The sequence below is a fragment of the Bremia lactucae genome, linkage group LG12 (assembly GCF_004359215.1).
Source record: "Bremia lactucae strain SF5 linkage group LG12, whole genome shotgun sequence".
In the NCBI taxonomy this organism is placed as follows: domain Eukaryota; phylum Oomycota; class Peronosporomycetes; order Peronosporales; family Peronosporaceae; genus Bremia; species Bremia lactucae.
In genome coordinates, this window is record NC_090621.1 from 2,865,863 (window position 1) to 2,884,441 (window position 18,579).

General features: G+C 46.4%; 3 protein-coding genes across 3 annotated transcripts; 2 read left to right on the forward strand and 1 right to left on the reverse strand.

Moving 5' to 3' along the window:
• Positions 1-5,183: 5,183 nt before the first annotated feature.
• CCR75_007918 (uncharacterized protein) lies at positions 5,184-7,759 on the forward strand (the record flags this gene model as incomplete). The annotated part of the gene is made up of 3 exons (XM_067965974.1): positions 5,184-6,255; positions 6,317-7,523; positions 7,585-7,759. The coding sequence occupies 2 exons, from the start codon at positions 5,184-5,186 to the stop codon at positions 6,622-6,624; spliced, it is 1,380 nt and encodes a 459-aa protein (XP_067820919.1). The 3' UTR covers positions 6,625-7,523; positions 7,585-7,759.
• CCR75_007919 (uncharacterized protein) lies at positions 6,380-7,640 on the reverse strand (the record flags this gene model as incomplete). Its single annotated transcript, XM_067965975.1, has 2 exons — positions 6,380-6,486; positions 6,770-7,640. 2 exons carry the CDS (start codon positions 7,638-7,640, stop codon positions 6,380-6,382), a joined length of 978 nt encoding a protein of 325 aa, XP_067820920.1.
• Positions 7,760-8,813: 1,054 nt separating the features above from the next.
• On the forward strand, positions 8,814-9,725 carry CCR75_007917 (uncharacterized protein; the record flags this gene model as incomplete). The annotated part of the gene is made up of 1 exon (XM_067965973.1): positions 8,814-9,725. The coding sequence occupies one exon, from the start codon at positions 8,814-8,816 to the stop codon at positions 9,723-9,725; it is 912 nt and encodes a 303-aa protein (XP_067820917.1).
• Between the last annotated feature and the right edge of the window lie 8,854 nt (positions 9,726-18,579).

Genomic DNA, 18,579 nt, shown 5'->3' on the forward strand with positions numbered 1-18,579 from the left:
GCTGACTCGAAATCGGGTCGGCGTGATAACGCATCAGCGACGACATTAAGTCGTCCTGGTTTATATTCGACGGAGAAGTTATACTCCGCGAAGAAGGATAGCCACCTCGCCATTCTTTGCGAGAGGTGTGGGCTATTGACGGCCGTGCGTAATGACGCATGGTCCGTATATACGATGAACGGTCTATCTCCTAGGAGATAGACCCTAAATTCAGCCAATACATATTTCATGGCAAGGAGTTCCTTGTCATGCACTGGGTAATTGCGTTCAGCTGGTTGCAGCTGACGCGATTGGTAACAGACGATGCGGTCCCCGCCGTCTGTATCGTATTGCATTAACGCGCAGCCGATTGCAAAATCGCTGGCGTCACAGACCACATGAAATGGTCTGTCTTGATCTGAAATTGCTAAGATGGGCAATTGCATCAAGCTTTGCTTAATACATTCAAAGGAACGCTGACAATCAGCAGTCCATAGCCATTTCTCGTCTTTTTTCAAGAGACGAGAGAGATGAACTGTCATCTCTGCATAATTGTGGGAGTACTTGTGCAAGTACGCCGCTAATCCGAGGAACTTTTTATGTCCCTTGACATCGACTGGACTGGCCAGTCGGTAATTGCCTTGATCTTTTCGGGATCACGCCGTGTTTACCGACGATGCACCCTGGAAGTGGTATTTCGCCTGCAGCGAATATACACTTCTTGAGATTTGCGTACAACTTATGCTTTCGCATAAGTGAAAGAACATGACGAATGTGAGTTTTATGAACTTCCACGTCCGTCTTTTCGTCCATGGCTCGGCTATTGACGAAACATCGTCAAAATAACTCGGTACGAATTCTTGCAGCGGTCTCAACAGATTCGTTACGCATCTGTTAAAGTTGCAGGGGCGTTACTAAGCCCCTGTGGTTTTTCTAGCTAGTCCCAAAGCATCCCACTGGGAGTGCTCACTGCTGTGTACGGGATGTCCCGTTCACGCATAATGATTTGATAGAACCCATCCATCAGATCCATAGACGAAAATATGGTACTCTTAGACATACCATCTATGATTACGTCTAATCTAGGTATCGGCGATTAAGCCGGTACCGTTGCAGCATTCATTTTTTTGAATACGTGCACTATCCGCCACCCTCCTGTGGCCTTTCGCACACAGAAGGTCGGAGAGCTATGTGGGGGGGGGGTTGACTATCTCACAGGGCCCGCTTTTTATCGATCGATAACGAATTTATCGATCGCAAGTAGTTAATCACGAGGCAGGCCACTGCTTCATGACACAGTACTTCGATCCCGGTTTGAGCTCGATCTCATATCGAGTGCCTTTAACCGTAGGCAAATCGCATGGAAGTTTCAAGGAATACATCCCTGAATTCAATCAAATCCTTACACAAAGGATTTGTCTTAAGTGACTCCCAGGATTGAGTAGTATATCTCTCAATTCGAGTCTTCACATCGATGGACGAAAGTTACCTAGCTAATACATCGTCTATCTCAGCGACTTGATAGCCACTTCCGATATGTGTAATTGTCGCTTATGAATATGATATCGTGCGAATAGGAGCCGAAGTTCTACGCCTTGAAATCAAACATGTTAGCATAGCACAGTCGAACGTTGTGAAGGCTGCAAGATCCTAAAGGCCTAGTGAAACTTTGCTGACGAATGAGAGCAAGGCATGAGACTTTCGTGTATCGATGAGATGCTGAAAACCGTTAATTCTCTGCAAAAATTACCGCTGACCGAATGTCGGTTGCGTAATCGTCCTCTGTGACGAGTACGCAAATCTGCTTGATTTTACCTCCATGCAGATCTCTCAAGAACCGCTTGGGTTCTAGGGCTGGTAATTGAGTTATATCCGAAGTTAACTCCGGAGGAGCATACAGATCAAGCGTATAAGCGCCTACTCTTGATCCATCATTAACGAAGACATTCAATGTCTCGGTTTCTACCCGAGATATATCCACAGACTGTCGACGGATCATTTCCTTGGGATGCTGAAGTCTAGTCACTTGAGCATTATTATTTGAGGAGATTACTTCTCAAGTACGTGAAAACTTATCCCCTCAACGCCTTCCGACTGTGCGCTATCACAGTCGCGTCCTCTACGGTTGACTCTCTACTCAACCTAGGATCATCGTGTTGTCCATTTTGCACAATCGGTATCTTCCTTGAATGTCGCCCGCTAGGCGTACATTCATGTCTCAATCCACTCAACTTATTCGAGTGGTGGACCTTCGGCTCTGCCTGTGCATTCTCATAGCCGCCGGCAGCTGACCCCACAGTGCGATTAGGCAACCCACTGTGATCTTGTGCAGTCGTACCAACGACCGTACCACAAGTGAGGCCACCGCACTCACTCGTAGTAAATCCACACGCTTGTGGAAGCTCCAAGACGTTCATCAGATGGCCATCTGATGAACAAGTGGCAGGCATTTCTACGGCTCGATGCTGCCATCTGATCCTTGGCTCATATTTTCTGAGCTATGGTAAACTTAGGATGACATCAAATTTGTCATTTAAAGCCAGTACGATGAAATCATCATCGTACTGAAAATCTTCTAAGGTGTAGTGAAATCTCACTACGCGTTTCATTACTGTTATCGATGCGCCTGTCGTGAGACGCAGCGTCATCCTCGTTGGGAGGATGTCGCGCTCAAGATATTTTCGCCTACGACTCTCTAGCAATTGGCGACGAATAAAGTTATTCGGCGCTCCACTGTCTACTAGGGCTCTAAGTGACAACCCCTTTGTCACTTTTAACCTTAAGGTAATGAGGGATACCTCATCAACAGGTGCAGAGACACATAACGATTGTGTATCTGGAGCAACTTTAGTCAAGAAATTTGCAAATTCTCTTGGGGTTTCTGGATCAGTAGGGCGTTGCGTCCCTACTGATTTTTGGCGGCCCGCCTCGCTGTTGCGATTTCGTAACAACGTCGGACCCGCGACCGTTGCCCTTTTTGGCATTCGGTCCATAATTACGTTCAGTACCTCTGGCTGGGTGTGAAGCACTTCACCCATGAGCGTAGTGCCTAACTTTGACAGCGTTGCATTTCTGCAATCGCTTTTTGTTTGAAAAGCGAGGTTTCTCGCTTTCGGCATAATAGAGGTCCATAGGTTCTAGACCTCCCAGTTCATGTCGTCTTGGTGGACGATATGATGACGAACGAGCTTGAGCCTGTCTCAAGCTAAAGTCCTCCTGTTCCGTTACGGATATTTTCCAAGCGGTATAGATGGGTCTTTACGGGACCATCCGTAAGACCTTGCATGAACACCGTAATCTGCGTGTGTTCATGAACTGGATTGTTCGTGATACAACTCGCTAAGAGTCGTTTGTGCTGGGCATAAGCGTGAACACCACGCTTGCCTTGCTTGAGTTTCAGAAGCTCTGATTGAGCTCCGAACTCAGCCCTAGGTGATTCAAACGTCTGTTTGAGCCGGGCTTCAAAAGCCTCTAGCGACCCAAAAACATATGGGTCGCGCACCTTAAGGCCTAGTGCCAAGTTTTTGCACAACCTGCTAAATTTGACTGAGCAAATGCGACTTGCTTTTGCTCGTCGATGACGTGACGTGCCCTTATGGCATCGTCCAACTCGACAAACCATGTCAAGAGGGAGTCTTCTTCGACTCCCCTATACTTAGAGATGTCAATCTTTACGGTTTCCGGACGACGCGTGTGCGTCATTCCAGGTACAGGGATCTGTATCTGCTGTAACCTTGACAGTTCTGCCTGTTCAGAGCCTTGCTGATTAAGCAAGGCTACCTTCTCCTTCGCCTCGTCAAGTTCATGTTGAATGAGCTTGGCGATGGCTGAGTGAAGGACATCTCTGTCCAAACCGGAGAGCATGGCCAAGATCGCAGCGTTCCCTACGGTCGAACTCATTCGTTCGACCGCACTCCTTTCTATGTCACTTAGAAAGGAGTAGCTATCACGCAAAACGTGATGCGTATTTCCATTATAATCTAACATGTCCAGGTTAGATGATTAGAATTGTGGTCCTTGGACGGACTACAAAGTGCTACCAGGTGTAATGGGGCACTGCCTCAGTGCGAGTGGTGCGCCATGTCACTTCACGTACATTGGTACGTGCAGAGAAAGACTTTCTTTAAAACACTTTCTTTAAAGAGGGTTAGATGAAAACTGTGTTAATATAATTAAGTTCTTCTTGTCTGTCTACTTAATACTAACTTAATTATAAACTAATACAAAACATGTAATAAAAGTCTTATCTGTCTTTGCGCGCGTCCAGCGCTGACTGGACCGCGGATAAAGTAGATATAATGGTCTATATCTACCAATGGATAAGCTTTTAGAATATTACCATGTAAAGGAATATTTTCCAAATCTTATCTACCTTTAAGATAATAATTAATTAACAATCTTTAAGTGTTGATTTCATGTAGCGATACACCCCGTTACAAAGACGGTCCAGAATCCGCTCTATATGTTCATCACAAGGTCTCCGCTGGGATTGATGCGATTCTGGTGGGCAGTGAATTAAGCCAGCAGAGCTGATTCCATCAGTGGATACTTGACTGCACGCTGGCGTTTGGCACTTATGTCTTCTGAAAGCCAAAGAAGGGCTGCCTTCCTCTTCAGCGTGTTGGCGACCGTCGCCTAGCTGACCCTCAGCTGATAATTGTCCTGAAGCCATTTGACAAGCTGAGCCGGAGTCAGTGCGGGATTCTCTGTGTGATGTTTGCAGAGAGCCACACGGATATCGTCCGACATTGTGGTGTGGCGTGCTCTTCTCAAAGGAATTGTTGATGTGCTGCTGAGTTGTTTTTTTGGGATTGGGGGGAGAGGCCTTTCTTATAGAGCTACATTCCCTCCAGAAAAAAGCGAAATTAATTTGTTTATTTCGAGAGAAGTACTTTGTCTAAATTTTAACCTATGTAAATTCATCAGGAAGAGGCGGCTCAGCACTATAAATATAGACAGGTTCTACCGTACTTGCAAAAGGTGCTTCGTCACACCAAAGTAATAATTTATTTTGTTTTAGTTGTGATGTCATTTTAAAAAAGGCTGCGAATCTTTGCCACCATTCGTATAATAAAATTTATACGCCCGTCGTAAGCTATTCGAACTGCAGAGCCTCTTTAACTTTATCCTAAAAATTGCGTCACGTAAACACATTATAAAGATATAAATGTTCGCAATTTTCCGAGTTTACACTACCTCGCAACATGCATGTCGTCACGTCCGACTTTCGAACCTTGTCACATCGGGCCTCTTCCGACCATGTTTATGGGATTGGCGGGGCGTTCCTTGCCACCTTTTCTTTAGGCTTTACCGAAGGCTGTTTACAGATCCAACGACGTCCAATACCGCTGCGTTTTGCCCTGTGGTATGCTGCTGCAAATGTTTTGCCCTCCGTCGTGTGGAGGTCCATCCCCGTGCATCATGTCGCCGCAGCCGCTGGCATTCCCGTCTCCTCGCTCGTGAATGAAATAGCACTCGCAAGCTCACGGTCCGTTTCTGTAGGACATCAGCTCGTACTATGTCAGTCCATTCGAGCGCTGCGCCTTGCAGCAGGAAGTTACGGACTTGCATGGGGCCTCTGGCATTATTGGCACGAACATGCTACGAATAAAATTCGGGAGGATACGATTTTTTCTACATTTAGAGAAAAAGTCGTTCGAGTTGCATCGGTAGATTCGCCGTTGTCTCGAGTGTCCAAGCAAAACCACGGAAATCATATATTCACTATGGCGGCAAAACATCGAGATGCCGCCGTGGATTGGGAAACTTTTGGACTTTTTGTTAGAAATGCAGAACTTAATAAAAGAGTGAAGGTCGTGGAATTCGAACTTAGTGCGATGGATAACGGTCTTAGCGATGCCGAGGTAGTAAAGGACATGGTATCAAAGGTGAAGGGGGAGGAGATTTGTTCCGTGGCAGTCTTGCCTGGAGGTGGGCCAGTTGTACCACTGTCAGTCGTTGAGTCGTTTGATGTGTGTTTTAATCCATTGTCGGCGGTGTTAAAGTTTATTGCGTCCATTTGCAATGAGCGTAAGGTTTTTCACATTATTTTGGTATCTTCTCGAATGGAGAAGTTCCCATTTTCAACGTCCCAAGTGGCGATAGGGCTCTTGCATAGGCACGGGATTACGACAAGTCAGTGGACACTCGAGGATATAAAAGATGACGAGTCCTTCATATGCGAGGAAGTCGCAAGTCAGAGCGCTAAACATGTCTTTTACTTCTCTAGTAGCTCAAAGAATGGACACTTGATGGCACAAAAGATGCAAGAGCTGGGTACGTGTCGTGTGTCATTGGTGAAAATGGTTCAAAATTGTTCACACGTTGTATCTTTTAGGACATTTAGGACCCAAAAATGAGTACTTTATTGTTGAAGAGCATTTCAATGATGAAATAGCACTTAGCCACCACGTGCAAGCAAAATCGGACTTAATCGAGTTGTCTGCGGACGACCGGCATCAGGTAGAAGCAACGTACTTTTCTCTCGCTGATGTGACGGATCAGACCCTACAAGGCATTCGAAATTTAATACGACAAGGCAAAAAGGCCGACGCAATTCAAACAGCAGTATATCAAACATTTGGACCCCAACGTGTCGTAACACCACTGCGCCTCGATCAATTTTCGAATTTGCATATATTGTAATACCCAAATATCAAAACCCTTACAGAATTTATAAAAAGAATTGTTCCATTTCGTACGATATCACCCTTACGGTACTACTACCGTTATGTCATAGACGGACGGTATTTTTTGGCCTCGACGGTACTATGTGCACTAAATCCCGTACCTCCTGCTTGCAAGCGCACAATGTCCTTCCGACGTAATTTAAGACCCGTCACGGGGCACGTCATCGTCGGCAAGACCATGTCCTTTAAACAGCTCTCAAGAATTACTTGACCCGATGGTCGCAGGAGCACTGCTTGATGGTGTGAAATCCCCTTCTTTGTCACGGCACATAGTACAGTAACGTTGTTCTCATTCGATCGTATGTCCCACTCAAGTTTTATAGGCATTAAATGCTTGAGTTTCAACACGTCAGTACTCATGGGGTCTCTTGTTTTCGTATCGGGCTTTAGCACCTTGGCTTCCTCACTTGGGGTACAATCTGGAATCCAAAAACTCGTTCGTTTCATGGCTTGTCGTTTTTCATCGTCCGTGGCCCGGTCGACTTTTTCGGTTAATTTCTGAGTCATTAATTGTTGAGTCGGATCCGTGTCCACAATACCGGTTTTCGTACCGTTGGCCGCATCCAGGGCCTTAGAAAAAGTCCGGCGCTCGGCGTCAAGCTTCGTTTCCTGCGCTTTCTGAGCTTGTGTATCGACATAGCGCTCGTACTCGGCTAAATTGTCTTGAATCGAGCGCTTTTGGGCCAATAGATTCGCGTAGATGCATTCTTTGCAGTAGACAAAGCCTCCTGGCGACACGAGAGGATTGCGGCTCTGTGTTGACGCTAAACACAGGCAGCACGCACCAAATGATAGCTGCGAATCGCGCCCGTATCGACGCTTTATAGTACCATGGCCTGCTGCCTTCCGTTCAAGGTATGTAAAGTGCGTCGTGGCCGTCGCATTCTTGCTGTGTCGGCTCATACTTTTTTGCAAGTTTTGCACGTTTTCATGATATCTGCCACACCAGTTGTACCCAGAATTGGAGGTCATATTAAATAGCTAAAAAACAGCCAGTATCGTCGAGGAAAAACCGTTTTTTTTAAAATTGTTCATGCCGACACACCAAGAGCTATGTCTAGACTTTACGCACTATACACGTACAAATATACTCGCTGAAAATTGTGCTCGTGTGGCTGTCCATCAGGCGCTGCGTTCTACTTGCGCATTCGTTAAACTGAAGCTTAGAGCGCTGACTTTTTGCTAGAAATTTTCATTAAAAAATCTAATGACTTTAATAATTAAACAAAAACATGCTCAAGTTTTAACTGGGCATAATAAAATTGAGGTCTCAATGATTTATTTGCAACAACAGTGAAATCCCTGCATTTTAAAGAACAAGAAGGGCTCGATTGTCGTGCTGTTTCTTCACGGCAACAGAACGTCATAGCCACTCTATTACTAGAACCGTTAATATTCTCTCTGTGTATTTGCTCGCCATGTTGCCGCTGCGGCATCAATTCTCCAAGGAAATGTGTAACTGTGCTACAGCTGTCCTATGTTGAAACGTAGAATTAATACCCCTGAAACGCGACAACTCGCAAACTAATTGCGATATTCATGCAAGCGCATTATGACAAATTTATTGCGGCTTGAGAGAGTAACCGACACCCTGTTTGTTGCCAAATGCATATTGACGAATACGTCACGTTGTGCCACAATTCTACGGTCGATGAGGCTATCATTTTCCTATGAAAAGAAGTCGTCCAGACGTACCTGGTGCATAATCTAAAAAAGCTGGCGCAAATCCTTTACACAAAGGTGCTTCTTTGTACGACTTGCGCGTTGCAAATGCTATGCCGTTGTAGAATGGCAATCTAACACACACCCCTCTGATAACTTATAGAGCCGGTAAACACTGTTTCTATCGATAACTAAAGGTTATTAGTTATAGGATAATACTTTAGTTGCGTCAAAGATATTCTGTTGCCTGACCACTGCACGTTAAATCCTAAAAGTTAGCGGGGGTTAACAGTTTTCTTGGAAGATACGTTTTCAGAGGGAGAACTGAATTGTTGAATCTTCAATTTTGACAGTCCCATTCTGAGATAAAAAGCATGGGTCGAAAGACTGCCTTCTGAAGCATTCATGCCTCTTGCAAAACGAATAGCACGTGACATATAGCACGTGCCGTTCGTAAATTCGCCACGTATACTTCTCTTTCGAATGTACAATAAACTCGTTCTAGCTAGTCTAGTCGTCTTGAATATTGCCACGCTTGTCAAAGCTTTGTCCTTTTCGACAAATGAAGAAGAAACCCGTATTTTTGGTGGTTCGAATACCAAAGGGGGCGAGTATTTGTATGTTGCCGGCATTCATTCAAATGGTCCCAAGAGTGAACTCTTTTGTGGTGGCGTATTAATCGCACCAGAGTATATCCTCACCGCGGGTCATTGTTTAGACATGCCAATGACCGACGTGTATGTGACGATTGGGTCGACTTCTTGGCTTGGTGGAACATCTCGTGAAGCTCAAACCATACGCGTCATTAAGGCGTACCGCCACCCGCGGTACTTTATACAGATCGAGCTTGTGGGGGTCACTCACGATGTGGCTGTACTTAAACTAGAGACGCCCTCGAAGCTTCAGCCAGCCTCGTTGCCTACGATCGATGAATACAATTACAAACCCGGAATTATCGCAACCGTTCTTGGATGGGGTCTAATAAATAACGACACAGTGGCCAATGATCTACAAGCCGTGGACATTGCGGTGCTTTCGAACAAGAAATGTGCGCAATTGTTTGCCAATGCCAAGGATCGGACGACTGTGGACGCGTCGGTCATTTGCGCAGGCACTGGACACGGAAAGGATGCGTGTGTAGGAGATTCGGGTGGCCCTCTTATGATCAACGACGTTGTCGTGGGAATCGTAAGTGCGGGACCTAATGTCTGTGGCGTCCTACCGAGTACCTACGCGCGAGTGTCTTTCGTGTTGGACTTTATTAATGATATTGTACGTGGTGGCGAGACAGGCGATGTGACAGACCTTCTTACGAACGGAAGTTTATTAAGACTTTCGTCTGCGCTTCAAAATGAAGGAGAAGTCGATACATATAGTGCTACCTTAGAGGTGTGAATTCAAGAGTTCTTAATGTACTTTGTTATGAGCTCTAGGAGATTTGAATGTGCTTGTAAATATAAATCAAAGCGTCTCATTCGACGCGTACGTCGTATCTTCTCAAACAGCCAGGAAAGAGCTCCGCAGCTTTGAAATGTCGTCAGTTATTCTGCCTTTCGAATATCGCTATACTTTATAAATAAATAATAAATCATCGTGTCAGACCTTGCCAACTTGGCGCACTTTCATGTTCTTATATGACAAAAAAATAGACTATGAATTATTATTCACTTGTCATCAGCCTACGAGGCTTGTTGTCTGATTCAGCGTGTAATAGAGGATAGATTCGACCTCCAAAGAATTATATACTGTTTGTGGAACGGGCTAAAGTTGCCCTAATGTTACACAGTCCCCGTGAAGTACACTTTGGTTTACTTTATGGGGACATTCACATTAGGAGGGATGACGCCTAACGTCAATCTTTACACGATGTATCTAGAAAGATACGCTTGCAATACATAATAAGTGCTATCTATAGAAATGACATTTTGATTGGTAAAAATTGATATTTATATGTAATGCGATAAATATAAATCAGTCTGAAAACTGCATTCAACTTAGTAAGAGCGCACGAAGAGCCGGGGTGAAGTCGCTAAGGCGCCCACCACAAATACCTCACTCTAGCAAGAAAAGCTGGTTTAACCGCTTGCTCGCTGTGCTAGGCTGCATTAAGACGTCCCCACCTACACTCGGTAGCACTTGAAATCCCAACGAGACGTGCCCGCCTATACTTGGAAGCACTTGACATCCCACGACCCGCATCCCTGCGTGTGTACGTGATGGTGAGCCTCAACATCGATTAGGCTCATTCCCCCCACCTCTCCGAACATCATCGGGAGGCGGCAGGGCATATGGCGCAGGAACTTGGTGGACAAGCCCTAACCAGGCTCCTGGGTAGTCCTCCTGAGCAACATGTTGCTCAGTTGGAGCAGTTTGAGGCATTCGTGCTCGGACAGCGGAGGGCCGCGCCCGAGGCACAGAGCCATGCTGCGGTGGAGTCTGTCTCTCAGACTCAGGATGAGCTGAGGCATGAGCTGGCTCGGAGAAAAACTCTCAACAGGAGCGGAGCTCTCTACCCGGCCGCATCAGCCGAGGTCCATTCGGCTGGACCCGCCCAAGTTCGATGGAACTGCAGCGCACACAATTGTCCACTGGCTTTTAGCCATGGAGCAATGCGGTGTCGCGCAGCTCATCGAGGACGACAGCCGGATGGTGTCGTAGCCATGTCGCATCTGCGCAGTAAGGCCTCAGAGTGGGCGACTCGGCGCTTATGGCGGACAGAAAGACGTTCCCTACATGGGCGATCTTCAAGGAAAAGATTCGCGCCATGTACCCGCCAAACAACGAAGTGTTGCTTCAGGCGCGCTTCCTTGAAACGCGACAGGCGAAGCGATCTCTGCAAGAGTATGTGCAAGAGATGCGCTCGCTGTCGACGTCCATTTGTAGGTCCGATTCCGGAGCACATTAAGGTCCCATGTTTATGAACGGACTACGGCATGCCCATCGCGACAGACCCTTTTCAGAAAGGTGCCGTCGACGATGGAAGAGGCAATCCAAATTGCCTTGGTTGAGAAGCAATCCTACAACCGTGCCTCGGCGACAGCTTGGTATAAGCCATCGGCCGAGAGGTCAGATGCCACTTCCATGGAGTTGGGCAATGCAGACGTTGTCTATACAAATGCGGCAAGCGTGGTCATATGATGGCTCGCTGCTATACCAGGGTCCCTGCTGGGGCGAAGATGTCCAGCAAGAAGACTCTCTATCCATAGGGCGATAGCAAGAACCAGCGTGCGAGACGCATGAGATCTGCATCGACCACTGACGGGTAGGGAAATAGAGGAGAGCAGTAGGGGCGGGATGCCCTACTGAGGCGGATTCTGAAGCAATCCCTACGCTCTGAGTTGTGGAACAAATGGTTAGCATAGTCCCTGAGGTCTCGAAATTTCGGACCTCAACCCTGCTGGTACATAGGGCTCAAGTAAGAGGCTATGACCAGGTAATAACCCTCCTAGTGGATTCGAATGCATCACAAAATTCTGTAAAACTCGTGGCTCTAAGAAAGAGACCGGCGATGTTTGAGTCGCTTTGCTAGGAAGGCAAGCGAGAAGAGGCGATTGTTCGTTTAGCAAACGGCGCGCTCGTTAAGTCTGAGGAAGTCAGGTAGAACTCGCCTTCAGCTTCAGTGACTTCTTTTGTAAAGGGAAGTTCACAGTGTTAGGTATGGAGAGTCCGTATAACCTCATCCTAGGCATGCCATGGTTGGCAAACACCAACCATGGATAGACTGGCGTACACGCACAGCTGCGAACTCACGCAGGACACCAGAAAGGATATGCGTCCGAATGTCCTGCACAGAGCCAAAAGCCTGTGGCAGTAGACGGCGAGTTGACAGGAAGTCAAGCGTCGCATTAATCGGCACAGTGCCTAGAGCCTGGTGCAGGTTGGGAGCAGTGCGTTAGTCCGGAGAGCAACGGCACCCCCTTTTCAGTTAAAGGTCGTAGTGAGTCGGAGAACGAGTACACGACAGATTAAAGCATGAGTACAGCAAGAATTATGCAGAGCGTGCTAGCCCTTGTCTGACCTCCTAAAAAGGACGCAGGATGGGTTTTGTCAAAAGAATAAGTAGATGCGTTCATACCAGCAAACCAATCTTTTGTTGAGGCACCGGTGTTAGCTTTGCCAGACGCGGATAAGCCCTTTAGCGTCGTCTGCGATGCAACTAATTTTTCAATGGCAGCGCGCTCATGCAGAAGGATGACGACAGCGTTGACTGTGTCATCTCTTATCAATCCCAGCTTTTCAAATGCCGCAGAACTGAGTTGCCCCGTGCATGGCAAAGAGCTATTTTCAATAAAGTATGCTCTTGTCAAGTTTCGTGTGCACCTATTGGGCACCAAAACATTTGTGGTTTATACGGATCACGCATCTTTGCGGACCGCAATAAAATCACCAAGCCTCTCGCCTACGATGGCAAGATGGCTTACATACTTTTCTGAATTTAATCTCAAAGTTGAACACAAGCCGGGTAAGTCGTATATTTTGGCTGACGCTTTATCGCGCAGACCAGACTTCGAGGTAAGACACCAGGGAAAGGTGTCTAGTGCTAAAGCTCAATTTCAGCCGTCAACGTTGGCAGCCATAAAGGCATACCACGTGACGAGTTCATTAGCCTCTGAAATAAAAGATAGCTACGATCAGGACGACGTTAGCTCATTGTTGCCTACTGCTGAATCACTGTGGTGGACGAAAGGTTTACCTTCGGTCGCACCTGAAAGCTAAGCTAAATCGCTGTAGCTACAGCATGGCCTGTTATGGCAGAAGCTTTCCTCTGTGATCCCTTGAGAATCTAAGTGCCTCATGACACAGATCGCAAGCTGATGATTCTTCACGAGCTCCATGATGCACCATCTAGTAGGCACCTTGGCCTGGTAAGACATTTTAAAAGTGTCAGAGGAATTCTGGTGGCTACACCTATATAGATGGGAGGCCAACTATTTTCGCTCGTATGAACAGTGTCAGCGCATTAAGCCTGCATCGTCCAGCAGTGCGCCACTGAAGCTGCTACCGATTCCAACCAACTATTGGAAGTCAGTAAGTCTGGACTCCATGTTTGGCATGCCGCCTAGTCAAAAGAATTGGACAGGGCTCGTCGTCTTTGTAGACAGACTGAGCAAAATGGTGCATTTTAGCACCATGTAAGACATTGATCACAGGCAAGGAGGCAGTTCTCTTGTTCATGTATAATGTATACTGACTACACAGGATGCCCGAGTCCATAGTATCGGACCAGGACCACGCTTTACGTCTGGTTTTTGGCGACATGTGTTCGAGCTGCTAGGTAGCAAGCTCCACATGTCGACCGTAGATCATCCCCAGACCGATGGCCAAACAAAACGTGCCAATCGGGTCGTGGCGGATGTCATAGGCACTATAGCAACCCCCAAAGAGTGGAGCAAGCAATTGCCCTTTGTGGAGTTTGCTATACCTAACAGTGTCCACGCCAGTACGAGTAAGACATTGTTTTATATAAACGGACTGCGCCATCCTCGGACGCCAGTCTCGTTTGTGCGCAGCCCAAGTCTTAGTAGGGGATATCCTCTCACTTGCTTGGTGCGAAAGAGGGACACACTTTCGTCAATATGACGATGACCCAAGAGGGTATCATCTTAACGACAGAAAGTTGCCCTAGTGACCCTGCCAGTTTAGCAGTGATCAGTACAACTACGCCTTATGACCGACCTCTCCGCAGTCTGATGCCAAAAGCGTGAGCGAGACTCAACTTTATGTGAATGAGCGATTAGCCATAACACCTAAAGTCCATGGCGCAACGGCAAGCGCATAGGACAAGCAAAAAGAATATTCGGACGGAAATGGTCGCAAAATTAATAAACGCTTTAGAGAGGGTGAAAAAGTACTATAAGTACTGCTACACTACCTCAGAATGCAATGTATGTACTACCTGGAGAGACTCCGAAGTTGTTGCCGCATTTCATTGGGCCCTTTACAGTGGTCAAGGAGGTTGGAGACCTAAATTATAGGCTCACCCTTCCCCCGTATATGAAGGCGCACCCCGTATTTTACGTGGGTCATCTGAAACGGTATGTAGACCCAGATGAGGCTACATATTCTCATCCGTCAAAGGAGACCGATGGTGACGCCGACCGTGGGTCAAGCGTGGCCGCATCACGACGTGCCTGCTAAATTAAATCAAGCCTAGACAGCATGAAAACTTTCATGCGGTAGATTCGACCTCGAAAAGAAATTGATTTACTGTTTGCATGTTTTATTTACGGCACACCTTTTATTAGTACTACATCAGTTCTAGCTACCGTACACTATTAACAGTGAAGCTTCCGAATACGTACATGACTTCCAGAGATAGATTTCAAGTTGCTAAGCGTGCTAAGCATTTGAAAGTCAATACAAAGGAAGACTTAGTATACGGGATTAAGTAAAACTGTATTAAAAATGCTTAAGTTTCCTACGTATTGACTCATTCATTGCTCACCGCCCATTTCCGTGTCAACCAACGATTGGCGAGGTTGATTTAAAGACTACCCAATGAACAGAACTGTCACACGATCACAGCAAAATTACCGTATGAGATTTTATTGACACTTAAAAAATTACGATAATGATCTTTACTTATCTTTATTATTTCTCTTGTGGGTAATAATATTTATGTTACCGGACATCCCGCTACATCACCCCCTGATGAATACTATTAAGTCATTCTCAAGAGAGGATTGCCTGTGTTTCTCAGATATTCAACTGATTCATCGCACGGCTAACAAGCCCATCCGACGCGTCCCTAATGTTGCAAAGTTAGCAGCTGCATGATTGAGTGTGGCTAATAATGCAACAAAATCAGCAGGCGCTCAGGCATGAACTGCGGGCGACAACTCACCTGCAACCCCGATTGCGGTAAATTTACGAGTTAGACACTCGAGTCCGACTCAAAACATCTGTGAAGGCCTCCGGATCACCCGGGGCCGATAATGGGTTATTGCAAATCGGATAGGGAATTACTTTGTAAGATGTTCGGTTTGCCCGACCCATTCTAATGAAATAATCGTCTGGTGCCTCCAAATATGGTTAAAAAGTTGATGATGTCACCGTGCAAAGAGCAACTTATCTTGTTGGTGTGGAATGACTAACGAACGATACAATATTCCGTTGTTCGACTCATCAAGGCTTCACACCCTGCTGAGGTCGAGTGCAAACTATTGATCGATGCTTTTTTACATCGATGTACTGTGGCAAGCGTGCTATGAATTTTAATCCTTTGTTTCAAGCTTGGAATTCTTTCCTACAGAATGTATAAGTGTAGGCCGTGAAGCATCACTACGCCAACTGGTTACTGTGCAAGACTAGTTTGTGAAGAGAATTTTAGTCAGTGCCGCTATAAGCTGTACTATTTTACGAGGAATCAGCGTAACCATACCTCTTCTGTGGATTGCCAGGTACCTACTCCGTTAAACGCAATTTCTGCGCCTAGGTAGTCTTCACTCCTTGAAGTATCCTCATTTAAGGGCGCCATTGGAGAGCGTGCCTCTCCTGTTTAATGCGCGAACAAATAGATAATTTGCAATCCCCTGATGAACGCGTAGAGCGGTCTCTTTTCGACGGTCACTCTTGACCAAAGGACTAGTCTCATTGTGCCTATCGACGAGACCTGAAATCTCTATTTTCAGTTGAGAGCGAGGTTCCCAAAAATCATGCGAGGATGCATACTCTAGCCAGCGGACGAGATAGTACGTTCAAATCCTCTCCTCTGTCGCTGGATTTCAAGAGCGCTTAACGAGAAAGCGCTTCTCCCTTCTCGACACCGTCAAATGATTATGAAGGAGATCCGACGTTTCGCCTGTTAGTCGTCATTATCACAATCGCGTCCTCCGCGGCTTACGGAAGGACGTATAACGAGCGCCACCGTCGTCACGACTTGATGTCGACAGTAAAAGTATTTGCATAGATCGGATGAATGACTGAGTGGAACATGCGCTTGCCCAATTTAGGAGCGAGCGGGTGCTAGAAACCTTCGCAACGAGTTAGAGGCAGGTTGTCAAGATACTGCATGCTTGGAGGATAAAGTGAAACGTCTCAGTCATGAACATTGGTTCCCGCCGATGTTTTGGAATGTGGGGGCCATATGCGACCCCTAAAAGGCCAGCGCTGATAGTATCGGCGGAGATGTCAAACGAAAATGTAGCATGCGTGCGTTTCCTACGAGGTAGCTAGATCGTGTATGCGTTGCCTCGATGGTGCAATACACGAATTTAGCCGGTATGCTTCGGCAGTAATTTATTATTGCCCACATCCGTCACTACATGTTTAGGTAGATTTACCGTGGACAATAGGATTAAGTCGTCAACCTCATGCTAAATACGTCGATCCATCGCGTTAGCGAAGGATCCCCACACGAAATAAATACTGCTTCCTGAGCCTGCAGGAATACTCCTACTGGCTAGATATTGTCTATTACATTCAGTGCCGATGTGCTGCTAAGATATTTCCATGCTGCCTGTGCTTTTGCACAGCCGTCGGAGACTAGTTCCATATCACAATGATAGACTTTTTACGCTCTCTGTACTTGTGCACACCGGTCGGAATCTTACTGCACAGTAAGATGGGTCGTCATATTGAGTCCTGTACAGTCGTGCTAACGACCAAACCACAAGTGATGCCACCACACTCACACGTAGGACACCCACAAGCTTGTGGGCACCCCAAGACGTTTATCCGATGACCATCGGATGAACAAGAGACATGCATTATCCCGGCTTGATACCGCCAGTTTTTGCATGACTCCTTCTTTCTGAGCCATGGTCATCCGAGGATGACATCAAATTTGTCATTTAAATCCAGTACGATGAAATCGTCATCGCAAATCTTATACTTTAACGTGTAGTAAATACCAACTACACGTTCCTTAGCTGTTGACAGATGCGCTTGTTGCTATGCGCACTGTCATCCTCGTTAGAGGACTATCGCGCTGAACGAACTTAATCTTGCGATCTTCTAACGATTGGCTTTAAATGAGAATGTTTCACGCCACACAAAATCGATTAGTAACTTTAACGCGAGCCGAGCATCTGGATTTGAAGCAGGGCAAGCGCGACATTCCCGCTTATGCCCAATATTTACGATTCCTGGTCAGTTGTATCGTGAGTTATCCAATTCATGATAAACACTGGAGTGCGAGATACCCCGCTCTTCAAGTCACAAATTGGAAAATGCGATCGCTGTCAAAAGACACGCCACTACGCCTTCCAAACGCCCAGTGCCTAGCAACACTGAGCGAAACGATCGACCTCCCGCTATGAACCGCGGGGGAGGAGAAAAACGGTCGGGGTCATTAGATGCGGAGCGCCTTACTGATCCAGCAACGTAAAAAGACTTTGCTAGTCTTTTGACGAAAGTCGCTCCTCAGACACAAACATTGTGTGTAACTGCCGCAGAGAATGAGATTAACCTCATCACCCTGAAAATAAAAGTGTCAAATAAGTTGCCACTTAAGTCCCTAGTCGGTTGTGGTGCGTCCAAAAACTAAATAAGACGCCAATCGCTAGAAGATCGCAGACACAAATTTGTCGAGCGCGATAGCCATCTAACGAGGATGACAGTGCGCCTGGCAACAGGCGCATCTGTAACAGTAAAGAAACGTGTAGTTGGTATCCAATACAATTTTAAGGGTAAATAGTACGACGATGATTCCGTGACGACACTAGTTTTCAGGTACTAATTTTGTTGTGTGAGGTCACTTTAAGCTCCCGAACCTTTGACCACAGGTTTGCGGGGACTTATTCTCACAGAAACGTTTTGAGGCCCATCCTCCCTTTAACTGTCTCTTCCTGTGGTTGCGCTACAAAAGCTAGATCCTTTTCGATAGACTCTCCAGCCGATTTAGCACTTGAGCACTGTCTCTTAAAGACGGGCGTATTAAACTTTCTTGGATCTTGCTTTTTAAGGAAGCATCCATGTTTCGTACCACTCAACGTATTCCAGTGGTCGAACTTCGACGCTGCCTGTGCTTGTGCACAGCCGTCGGGATCTGACTGCACAATGGGTTGAGTAATCACACTGAAGCCTTGTGCAGTCATGCTAGCGACAGAACCACAAGTGAGGCCATCGCACTCACTCGTAAAACATCCACATAAATCAGTCTAAAAACGATTTAATAAATAACAAGTGCAAACGTGCTGAAGACGGATTACCGCTTCCGTGGCGACACTAGTTCTAAGGTACAAGTTTGTTGTGTGAGGTAGATTAAAGCGCCCATACCTTTGACTACAGGTTTGCGAGGACTTATTCT